Source organism: Heterodontus francisci, chromosome 4 (assembly GCF_036365525.1).
Source record: "Heterodontus francisci isolate sHetFra1 chromosome 4, sHetFra1.hap1, whole genome shotgun sequence".
NCBI lineage: Eukaryota > Metazoa > Chordata > Chondrichthyes > Heterodontiformes > Heterodontidae > Heterodontus > Heterodontus francisci.
In genome coordinates, this window is record NC_090374.1 from 123,013,895 (window position 1) to 123,026,598 (window position 12,704).

Sequence of the window (12,704 nt, forward strand, 5' to 3'; positions counted from 1 at the left end):
AAATCAATAAATTAACTCTTTAATTAGAAGAACTAAATTCTTAAACACTATGAAAATATAAACAATATTTAAAATAGAAAAATTAGAGTCCTTGCAAATTTGCAGTCCAGTGTTGTTTGAAGTCCTCGCAGGATGTTGCTCAAAGTTCTCCAGCGAATTTCAACAGTTAATGACTTGTAAACACTTTCAACAGAATCAATCTGACTTTAGAGTTTTGAGGAATAAAAGATTGTCACAGTCTAACGTCCCTTCCTTCAGTTTAAATTATCAGAGATCTCTGTTTTAGCTTGATGTTTTAGAATTTTGAGAGATAATAATTAAACAGACTAAATTCCTGTTCCTTCAGTTTAAATTGTTGAGAGCTCTTTTTCCAGGCTCTGACACCACAGCTGTGTCATTTGTGTCTGTTAGAACAAACTCTCTCACTAAAAGCCAGTTCAAACTGACTTGAAACAAATGTATTGCATCAGGATCACTCCCAGTGGCTGTTACCATGGTATCGAGAATGCACCCTTTGAATCGCAGTCTCCAAATGGCTGTTTCTAAGGCAACGAAAATGCACCTTCCTATAACTCCTGAGGCTTGCTGTTTCTTAAAGATATATTGATCCTTTGCAAGCCTTAAAGGCAAACAGCATATTCTGAAAAAAACTACAGGACCATGACACCTCCGCCCTGAGCGGAATGAAACACCATTCCTGAAATGCATTTCATTACAATGGGTAAAAAAAATACAAATTGCAAAAAATGCTAACTTTTTCTCACGCCTATACACATTTCTAAAAAAAAATGTTTAGACTGCAGCAACAAGTTCCACCAGAACATTTCGGCTTTAAATTTTCAAAAGGTTGTTCCAGTTAACCCATTTCAAATTTACAAGCATAGTCTCCAATTGTTTTGTGTTTTCCTTCCAAGTGCCCCTATTGTCCATCACCTCAGCCAGGTGAGCTGCACAGCTATGAGCATTGACCACTACTGGGTTCACTATTCTCTGAGAAGTTTCTCAAGTACCCGTTAATCTATGTGGCATCACTTGGCACTGGAAAACCCTATCCGGTGTAACAGAAGCTGATTTTATTTATTTAAGAGATACAGCACTGAAACAGGCCCTTCGGGCCACCGAGTCTGTGAGGACCATCAACCACCCATTTATACTAATCCAACATTAATCCCATATTCCCTACCACATCCCCTCAATTCCCCTACCACCTACCGACAATTTTTGGCCAATTTACCTATCAACCTGCAAGTCTTTGGCTGTGGGAGGAAACCGGAGCACCCGGTTTTTTTTTTCTTACCCTGGGGTGTCAAAGGAATTTTACATTATCCTTCCAAATCTGTCTCTTTAGGACACCTTGTGTTGCTCATTCTGTCCTTACAGTCCTTTAAATGAGAATTTGGCAGGAGTCTGCCTTCTTTACCATAGTGACTTTTCCAGAGTCTATGCAAGTTTGAGCCGTCCCACCAGGCTTAGTCATCAAGACCATCTGCGAATTCCAGCTGTCCTGACTAGGTTCAACTAAATTGCCCTTCAGCATACATTGTACCTCTGCTTCCACTTGGGCCTGTCTGTCTGGACCTAAGCATGTCGTCTTAAAGGAATGGCTCCCCCTATACCCACATCATGTGTGGCTATGGTTGTACATCCTGGCTTATCCCGACAAACTTTTTGAAACATTGTCCAAACCCTGGTTAGGACTGCACGCTGTTTTGCCTCTAAGTGTAAAAGCCTATTGTTTAATTTTCCTAGCCATTCTGCATTCGCTGATTGGATAGTTGGAGGTTCAATCTGAGGATTTCCTAGGCCTAGTTCTGCCTCCTCCTCAATATCCTTTTCCTTCTCCACAGTCCCGATTACCTGACATACCTGCAGTGGCTTATCCTCCTCCCTGCAGTAATATGGTTTGAGCATATTAATGTGACACAACTGGTTCTTCTTCCAGCTATCAGGGATACCAATCAAGTAATCTGCCTTACCCACTCTTTTGATCACTATATGGGCCACTGAACCATGCTTTCACTGGTTCTCCCTGTGATAGTAACAACACTGTTCCTTTTTGAACAGCAGTAGCAGTGAGAGTGCGAGCCAGGGGGCAGCTGGGAAGGTAAGTTTCAGTATAAAGTACTTACCTAGCGATTCGGCAGCTTCGGCAGGGTGGGAAAAAAAAACTGAAAAAGTGACGTCACAGGAAAACTGTGACCTGATTGGCTGGTAGGGAATCTATACCGAATTTGAAAATAAAACTGATAAAAATTGATTAAAACACTAATTAACTAATTAATAAGTAGAGTAACTAAACCAGAGGAAGGAGATTACTGTATTTAGACAGCATTTAATATTTATTGTAGAAATCTAGCACTAGGGACCACATAGTTAAGTGTATCATAATTTAGTAAGGATTTAATAAGTATTTATTTATTTTATATCAATTAACTAATTAGTGATAGAAAAGACAGTTAGAGGGGTGAAGTGCTTCACCTGTGAGATGTGGGAAGTCCGTGACGCTTCCAGTGTTCCGGGCGACTACATCTGCAGGAAGTGTACCCAGTTGCAGCTCCTCACAGACCGCATGGATCGGTTGGAGCGGCAACTGGATGCACTGAAGAGCATGCAGGTGGCGGAAAGCGTCATAGACAGGAGTTTTAGAGAAGTGGTTACACCCAAAATGCAGGCAGATAGATGGGTGACCACTAGAAGGGGCAGGCAGACAGTGCAGGAATCTCCTGTGGCTATCCCCCTCTCTAACAAGTATACCTTTTTGGATACTGTTGGGGGGGATGGCCTATCAGGGGAAAACAGCAGCAGCCAGAGCAGTGGCATCACGGTTGGCACTGTTGTTCAGCAGGGAGGGACAAAGCGCAGAAGAGCAATAGTTATAGGGGACTCTATAGTCAGGGGCACAGATAGGCCCTTCTGTGGACGTGAAAGAGACTCCAGGAAGGTATGTTGCCTCCCTGGTGCCAGGGTCAAGGATGTCTCTGAACGGACAGAGGGCATTCTGAAGGGGGAGGGTGAACAGCCAGAGGTTGTGGTACACATCGGTACCAACGACATAGGCGGGAAGAGTGATGAGGTCCTGCAGGGGGAGTTTAGGGAGTTAGGTAGTAAGTTAAAAAACAGGACCTCTAGGGTTGTAATCTCTGGATTGCTCCCTGTTCCACGTGCCAGTGAGGCTAGAAATAGGAAGATAGTGCAGCTAAACATGTGGCTGAGCAGCTGGTGTAGAAGGGAGTGTTTCAGATATCTGGACCATTGGGCTCTCTTCAGGGACAGATGGGACCTGTACAAGAAGGACGGGTTGCATCTAATCTGGAAGGGCACTAATATCCTGGCTGCAAGGTTTACTAGCGTCACTCGGGAGGGTTTAAACTAGTGTGGCAGGGGGGTGGGAACCAGAGCAGTAGGACCGCTGGTGAAGTAAATGAGGAGGACATAGTAAATAAGGCCTGTAGGACTAAGAGGAAGAGCAGGCAGGGAGATGTTGCTGAGCACAGCGGGACTGGTAGTCTGAAGTGCATTTGTTTCAATGCGAGAAGTATAACAGGTATGGCAGATGAACTTAGAGCTTGGATTAGTATTTGGAACTATGATGTTGTTGCTATTACAGAGACTTGGTTGAGGGAAGGGCAGGATTGGCAGCTAAATGTTCCAGGCTTAAGAAGCTTCAGGCGGGATAAAGGGGGATGTAAAAGGGGTGGGGGAGTTGCATTACTGGTTAAGGAGAATATCACAGCTGTACTGCGGGAGGACACCTCAGAGGGGTCATGCAGTGAGGCAATATGGGTGGAGCTCAGGAATAGGAAGGGTGCAGTCTCGATGTTGGGGGTTTACTACAGGCCTCCCAACAGCCAGCGGGAGGTAGAGGAGCAGATATGTAGACAGATTTTGGAAAGATGTAAAGGTAACAGGGTTGTAGTGGTGGGTGATTTTAACTTCCCCAATATTGACTGGGACTCACTTAGTGCTAGGGGCTTGGATGGGGCAGAATTTGTGAGGAGCATCCAGGAGGGCTTCTTGAAACAGTATGTAGATAGTCCAACTAGGGATGGGGCCATTCTGGACCTGGTATTGGGGAATGAGCCCGGCCAGGTGGTCGAAGTTTCAGTGGGGGAGCATTTCGGGAGCAGTGACCATAATTCCATAAATTTTAAGGTACTTGTGGATAAGGATAAGAGTAGGCCTTGGGTGAAGGTGCTAAATTGGGGCAAGGCTAATTATAACAATATTAGGCAGGAACTGAAGAATTTAGATTGGGGGCGGCTGTTTGAGGGTAAATCAACATCTGACGTGGAAGTCTTTCAAACGTCAGCTGATTAGAATCCAGGACCAGCATGTTCCTGTGAGGAAGAAAGACAAGTTTGGCAAGTTTCGGGAAGCTTGGATAACACGGGATATTGTGAGCCTAGTCAAAAAGAAAAAGGAAGCATTTGTAAGGGCTGGAAGGCTAGGAACAGATGAAGCACTTGAGGAATATAAAGACAGTAGGAAGGAACTTAAGCAAGGAGTTAGGAGGGCTAAAAGGGGTCATGAAAAGTCATTGGCAAACAGGATTAAGGAAAATCCCAAGGCTTTTTATACGTATATAAAGAGCAAGAGGGTAACAAGGGAAAGGGTTGGCCCACTCAAGGACAGAGATGGGAATCTATGCGTGGAGCCAGAGGAAATGGGTGAGGTGCTAAATGAGTACTTTGCATCAGTATTCACCAAGGAGAAGGACTTGGTGGATGATGAGCCAAGGGAAGGCAGTGCAGATAGTCTCAGTCATCTCATTATCAAAAAGGAGGAAGTGTTGGGTGTCTTGCAAAGCATTAAGGTAGATAAGTCCCCAGGGCCTGATGGGATCTACCCCAGAATACTGAGGGAGGCAAGGGAAGAAATTGCTGGGGCCTTGACAGAAATCTTTGCATCCTCATTGGCTACAGGTGAGGTCCCAGAGGACTGGAGAATAGCCAATGTTGTTCCTTTGTTTAAGAAGGGTGGCAAGGATAATCCAGGAAATTATAGGCCGGTGAGCCTTACGTCAATGGTAGGGAAATTATTAGAGAGGATTCTTCGGGACAGGATTTACTCCCATTTGGAAACAAACGAACTTATTAGCGAGAGACAGCATGGTCTTGTGAAGGGGAGGTCGTGTCTTACTAATTTGAATGAGTTTTTTGAGGAAGTGACGAAGATGATTGATGAGGGAAGGGCGGTGGATGTTGTCTATATGGACTTTAGTAAAGCCTTTGACAAGGTCCCGCATGGCAGACTGGTGCAAAAGGTGAAGTCACACGGGATCAGGGGTGAGCTGGCAAGATGGATACAGAACTGGCTCGGTCACAGAAGACAGAGGGTAACAGTGGATGGGTGTTTTTCTGAATGGAGGGATGTGACTAGTGGTGTTCCACAGGCATCAGTGCTGGGACCTTTGCTGTTTGTAGTATATATAAATGATTTGGAGGAAAATGTAGCTGGTCTGATTCGTAAGTTTGCGGACGACACAAAGGTTGGTGGAGTTGCGGATAATGATGAGGATTGTCAGAGGATACAGCAGGATATCGATCGGTTGGAGACTTGGGCGGAGAAATGGCAGATGGAGTTTAATCCAGACAAATGTGAGGTAATGCATTTTGGAAGATCTAATGCAGGTGGGAAGTATACAGTAAATGGCAGAACCCTTAGGATTATTGACAGGCAGAGAGATCTGGGCGTACAGGTCCACAGGTCACGGAAAGTGGCAACGCAGGTGGATAAGGTAGTCAAGAAGGCATTTGGCATGCTTGCCTTCATCGGTCGGGGCATAGAGTATAAAAATTGGCAAGTCATGTTGCAGCTGTACAGAACCTTAGTTAGGCCACACTTAGAATATTGCGTGCAATTCTGGTCGCCACACTACCAGAAGGACGTGGAGACTTTGGAGAGGGTACAGAGGAGGTTTACCAGGATGTTGCCTGGTCTGGAGGGCATTAGCTATGAGGAGAGGTTGGAAAAACTCGGATTGTTTTCACTGGAACGACGGAGGTGGAGGGGCGACATGATAGAGGTTTACAAAGTTATGAGCGGCATGGACAGAGTGGATAGTCAGAAGCTTTTTCCCAGGGTGGAAGAGTCAGTTACTAGGGGACATAGGTTTAAGGTGCGAGGGGCAAAGTTTAGAGGGGATGTGCGAGGCAAGTTTTTTGCACAGAGGGTGGTGAGTGCCTGGAACTTGCTGCCAGGGGAGGTGGTGGAAGCAGATACAATAGCGACGTTTAAGAGACATCTTGACAAATATATGAATAGGAAGGGAATAGAGGGATATGGGCCCCAGAAGTGCAGAAGGTGTTAGTTTCGGCAGGCATCAAGATCGGCGCAGGCTTGGACGGCTGAATGGCCTGTTCCTGTGCTGTACTGTTCTTTGTTCTTTGTTGTTCTTTGTAATACCTCATCCCCTGGTTTTATGGTAGGTTGTGGTTTCCCCACCACTTAACAGGTATGGCATGCCCTACAAAATTGTCTCACATCCTTGCCAGACCTGGCCAGTAATAAAATTTGCTTGTGTGTGGTTTGGTCTTCCGAATTCCCCTATGACCTGAAAAAGGAATGTCGTGTGCGAACCTTAATAATCCTTAGCGATATTTGGGTGGTACCACTATCTGTTCAACAACTGTCCAGTCTTCGTCAACAGGTCTATGAGGCGGTCTGCATTTCCTCCTCAAAACCCCATTTGCCATATAATAGCCTTCCGGAACTCCTTTCACCTCATCTTCTGACAGAGCCGTCTGCGCTATTTGGTAGATCTCTGGATCAGTTTGCTGTGCTGCAATGATAGATGATCTGTTAAACATCTCATTTGGATTATCTAAATCCCCAAATAAGGTTTCAGCTGCCTGACTGTCTATTTGTGGTGCCCCCTTTAGCTCCAATAGTGGATCCTGTTTAGCCATTGCTCGGGTAACTACACACACAGGAAATATTCTCGGAACTTGCTCCTGTAATTGTTTTGTTTCCTTAACTTCACATTGTTCCTCTGTAACCATAGGAGAAACTGATATTTTTGATCCTGCCAAATCATTTCCTCGGAGCAGATCAATTCCCTTGACTGGTAAACTGTGGACAACACTTACAATTACTACCCCAGTTATTAAGTCACTCTCTAGGCATACTCTATTCAAAGGTACGGGTCTATACACCCCGCCAATTCCATTTACTAAAACCCTAGCATTCAAGGCGCTCCCTCTTGGAAACCTCATATCTTTCCCCAGCAAGCGTGTTAGGGTTGCTTCTGTATCCCTGAATATAATGATAGGTTTTCCTGCCTCACTTACAGGATACGGAGTTACTCTCCCCTTTGACAAAAAATCATTTTAACTCTCAGGTAATTTATTCTTAACCTCTACACTCCTCTTAGTTTTAGTATCTGGTTTCACATTCACAGCTGTCATTAAAGCTATAGCCTGGTCTGCTATGCTCTCAGTCAGAGTCTTTTCCTCTGCACTAACTTTGCGTACCCCAACAAGTCCTATGGGTTTACCTCGCAATTTCCAGCACTCTGAGCAAAGATGACCCGTTTTGTTGCAATGATAACACTTTGGCTTGTGAACCTCACTTCTACCCTCAGCACCTTCCTTTCTGACCTGAGGAGGTGATCCTGGGGCATTCCCAGCCGTTCCTTCTTGTCCCGGCTACTTGCCTTCCTTTCACTCTCCCACTTTCTATCCTTCTTAGGTTTATGGGGGTGACGGACAAAATAGGTTGGCTTATTCACAAGCTCAAAATCATCAGCAATCTCTGCTGCTTGCCTAGCTTTCCAAACTTTCAAGTTATCTATATGAGTTCTCACTACTGAAAGAATGGAGTTTTTAAACTCTTCTAAGAGAATCAATTCTCGAAGCTTCCCATATGGGGTTTCTATCCTTAATGCCCATATCCAATGGTCAAAATTCATTTGCTTCACCCTCTCAAATCCTAAATATGTCTGCCCACTCAATCTCTGTAAGTTCCTAAACTTCTGACGGTAAGCTTCAGGGACTAACTCATATGCAGCGAGAATAGCCTTTTTTGCCATCTGCAGAAACCTCTTCTGAGAGGATGGCAGAAGCTTCATGAGCTCTGCCTACCAGTCTACCCTGCATGAGCAATGTCCAGCTTTCTTTCGGCCATTTCATCTGTTTGGCTATTTTTTCAAAAGATATGAAAAATGCCTCTACGTCCCTTTGCTCGAACTTCGGAAGAGCCTGTATAAATTTAAACAACTTCTCGCTGGGTCCTGATCTAAATTCAGATTCTTCCTGACCCTGGATTTAAGACTACCCCAATGTCTTCGTTCCATTTCTTTTAACCTAAATTCCCTCTCTTCTCTTTCACTCTCTCTCTGAAATGCACTCTTTTTCTCCCTTTCCTCCAATTCAAGTTTTCTTATTGCTATTTCTTTTTCCCTTTCCTCTTCTTCCAATTCACGTTTTCTTAATTCTTTTTCTGCCTTAATTTTTTTTGTTTCTTTTTCCTGCTGAAGCTCCAGTTTTTTCATTTCTAACTGAATCCTAGCCAATTCCACTGCATCACTCTCGGACCTACTACCTTCATGTCTTTCGTATGCACTTTTTCCTCGTATTGCCCTTCATCTGTATTATCATCGTCGTCTTCTACCAATTCCAGATGTTCAGCTATTATGTCAATTACCTCTGCATTTTTGGCACCTGATTTCAATTCCAACCCCAATTTCGCTGCCAATTCTTTTAATTTGCTCTTAGTTAAAATTACCAAGTCACTCAGGGAAACATTCTGCTTTCCCAAAAGCTCTGCTACAACCACTAATGCCATAATAATGGTATAGAGTGTACCTTATTATACAAGAGACCTGGTTCTTTTAATTTCTTTGTAATTGGTGTCAGATTTAGATACCAACAATCAAGTTTCTAATTGATAAGATCCTAGACTCGATAGCAATTAATCTAATGTCAAACGCAAGACCCCAATTTAAATATATTTTCCCAGAGATGAGTAATTACTACAATTCCAAATGTGAGCCCTCCAGATTAGTCTGATTCTGATCCCAGACATGAGTCACCAAATTAAATATGATTTAACTGCGAGCGAGCCCCCAATTAAGATATGATTCAAATACAAAAACCCAATTAATATGTGATTCAAAACTTGAGCGAGCCGCCAATTAATATGTTATTCAAATCCCAAACGAGTCCCCAATAAATATGTGATTCAAATCTTGAGCGAGCCCCCAATTAATATGTTATTCAAGTCGCGGACAAGCCCCCAATAAATATATTACGACCGACCGCTCCTGTCTAAGCCCCCAATCAAAATATACAATTCTGATTGTGGTGGGACCAACGCACTGTTAATTCAATCCCGTTGTTCCACATTTCGGATAACACATCATTTAAAACTTTCCAAATTAAAGAAACACCCACCAAATTGTACCATCTATTAACCCCCGAATGAGACTTACCAAACCAGGTGTCTTTAAATCAATAACTTAACTCTTTAATTAGAAGAACTAAATTCTTAAACACTATGAAGATGTAAACAACATTTAAAATAGAAAAATAGAGTCCTTGCAAATTTACAGTCCAGTGTTGTTTGAAGTCCTTGCAGGATGTTGCTCAAAGTCCTCACAGGATGTTGCTTTCCTTCTCCAGCGAATTTCAACAGTTAACGACTTGCAAACACTTTCAACAGAATCAATCTGACTTTTAGAGTTTTGAGGAATAAAAGATTGTCACAGTCTAACTTCCCTTCCTTCAGTTTAAATTATCAGAGATCTCTGTTTTAGCTTGATGTTTTAGAATTTTGAGAGATAATAATTAAACAGACTAAATTCCTGTTCCTTCAGTTTAAATTGTTGAGAGCTCTTTTTCCAGGCTCTGACACCACAGCTGTGTCATCTGTGTCTGTTAGAACAAACTCTCTCACTAAAAGCCAGGTCAAATTGAATTAAAACAAATGTTTTGCATCAGGATCACTCCCAGTGGCTGTTACCATGGAATCGAGAATGCACCCTTTGAATCGCAGTCTCCAAATGGCTGTTTCTAAGGCAACAAAAATGCACCTTCCTATAACTCCTGAGGCTTGCTGGTTCTTAAAGCAATACTAATCCCTTGCAAGCCTTAAAGGCAAACCGCATATTCTGAAAAAAACTACAGGACCATGACATGATGGGCCAAATGGCCTCCTTCTGTGCTGTAAATCTATGTTTCTAAAGTAATATCCCAGGAGAGGGAATAAGCTCCGTGGGAGGAACAACAGGAATAACAAGAAAAGTCAAAGGAAAGTATAGCAGCTGAGCAAAGTGGAGAGCATTACCAGTCAGGAGCAAAGCACGGACCTTATGTATCTCAACCCCAGGGAAACCAACTGCAGAAAGCCCTGCAATCCAAGACTACTAGCTACATTCTGTGAATGATGATACCAAACAGATCAATTTTGCCTGGGTTTCACCAGCAATTGCTTTACTGAGTAGATAATTCTTCCTGATTAAACTTTGCTCCAAGCTGATCAGCCCAGGCAGATTGGAGTTAAAAGCATCTGGCATCAGATGATTGGAATCCAGGAATGACCTGCAAACTTATAGGAGGTCAATGAGTAGGCCAAAATATGAATACAATGAATTTTCTATGAAGAATCACAATGAAGTGCATTAGGTCCTTCTGCAACACCTGCCATGATTAAAATCCTTAAATAAAATCCTAGCCTAATAACTCTGTACCAGTAGGCAAGGCCGCATGATTTGAAGATACTGCTGAATTTGCCACATCCCTTCCATCTGAAATCCAAAGTTAAGTTTGGTTAGAGTGTAGATTTCATTTTCTTATTCACTTCAATTTCTCTGGGAAGCCAAAGTTTCCCTTTTTTTGGAGTTAAAAGCAATGAATTCCCTATGCAAACCTGCCTTGGCAATCTTTCAAATTAAAATAAGCAAAGGTTAACCTGGCGGAAGGAGAGCAAACACTGAAGTGCTATCTGCTTAATTTCTTACGACTTCTGGGCAACAAACAAGTTTCTGATCTGATATATCAATAGAACCCATATGTACTGGCCCAGACTGCAGTATATAATAAATCAAAAATCAAACTTTAATTCGGAATAAAGTTTTTGCAGGCAAGAGCACAAAATGTAATACAGTTGTATAATCTAAAGTCAAGGACTGACCAAGGCCAGGTCCTCATACCCATTATGTAGGAAATGAGACACACTTCCTATCTTAATTTTCAGGTGTCACAAATTTTGTTAACATTTTTATGTTGACACTTCGAATCGAAACTGCCTGTGTAAACATTTATAAAGGGAATTTGCCATGTAAACACTTATCTGTCATTGGTGTGGTTGCAAGCTTCCCACTACTGATGGCACTGTAGCACATTCTCACTCCCATATCTCACACTGCCCCAATCCAATCCTTAGCCCAATCATTGGTCAGCAAGATATATGTTTTTCCACTACAGATGAGAATTAATACATACCTGCCTTAGAATTCCCTCCATGATCCAGTAAAAAAAAAAATTGGTAATATTCCACGGACAAATTACTGCAGGGGGTTGAGGCGGTTAGGTGTGATATGCACATTTGATTGAAAAGCTCTTGGATTAGAGTTTGTGTGAAGTTTATTACGGAGTCGCCCTCAAAAATTTGAACATGGTTGAGGTCACTGTTATTATCCAAGTCTGCCGCTTGTTCCTTGAGGGTGGTGATCCACAAAGCATTATCACAGGTCTGATACTCAGCTTCCTCTATGGACTTGTCAATTCTTTGTGCAGCTGATTTCAGGCTGTCAAACTTGTGTCCAGTGTTCCAAAAGGAATATTGCTGAAGTAGTAAGCTGAGGATCTGAGAAAGAGATGGAGCTCAGCAGGTTGAGAGATGGCAGAACCTACAAGGCATCAATTTTGAAGCTGATAGTAAGGGGGGGTACCTTGAGCAAGATTAACTCAACTTTTTGGTACTTGTCATGATTTAGAAAAAATACCAAATTGAGGCAAAGCAGGTGAGTTAAAAGGTGTTAAAAACAGAATTAAATAACTCCTAAATGAGAGTGTTTCACAGCATTACAATCATGTTGACAATTATATCATTGGCCCTTTAATAAAGTTTTTCTAAGTACAAAGGAATGGCAGAGAACATTTCAGCAGCACTTCTCAAGGAGCCATTGTCCTCCAGATCCTTCCACCAGAGTATGCCGAACTGACTTGACAAGGCAGACAGTCAGGTTCAGAGATTCCTCTATAGGTGAACAAGGAACTTTGTTCCTCTGTAATTCTATGAATGATAGCATTAATTTTTCCTAAGCACCAAGCTATATAATCAGGTCAGGTATATCTTTATCTTAAGTGAAGATAATTATTTCTTAAAATTGCTTTACTTTTCAATTCACCCTCTGAATTTCCTCTAATCCTCAATCAGTATAGAAATGTTAGGAATAACAGCACAGTACGTTTTGTGATCTGCAAACCCCATAACCAGAATGTTGAAATATCAATGTCTCCATCTGTGCTTTCAGGTTCTTCAGCGGCTTTTGGACCACTGTAGAAGAAACCAGGAAAAAATGTTGCTCTTCTCCCTCTCTACCAAGGTGGGTAACCATGTTCAAACATGGTTTGCTGATGAACTAACCAGACCATTTTGTATGAGTGTATGGAAAAAAACTGAGATACACTGGTTGGAATTCAGATACAAGTCCCCCATTTAGGAGTTAGTTTGCATTTTTGACAGCAAGAAGTTTTAAAATA

The 12,704-nt window shown here is 42.5% G+C and overlaps 1 protein-coding gene across 6 annotated transcripts in view; it reads left to right on the plus strand.

The window, feature by feature from the left end:
* ercc6l2 (excision repair cross-complementation group 6-like 2) overlaps positions 1 to 12,704 on the plus strand; it is a 135,620-nt gene that overhangs the window by 61,416 nt on the left and 61,500 nt on the right. For all 6 annotated transcript variants that reach the window (XM_068030092.1, XM_068030093.1, XM_068030094.1 and 3 more), the window contains one exon: positions 12,476 to 12,547. In XM_068030092.1, coding sequence (XP_067886193.1) covers positions 12,476 to 12,547 — 72 coding nt within the window. The remainder of the gene's footprint in view (positions 1 to 12,475; positions 12,548 to 12,704) is intronic.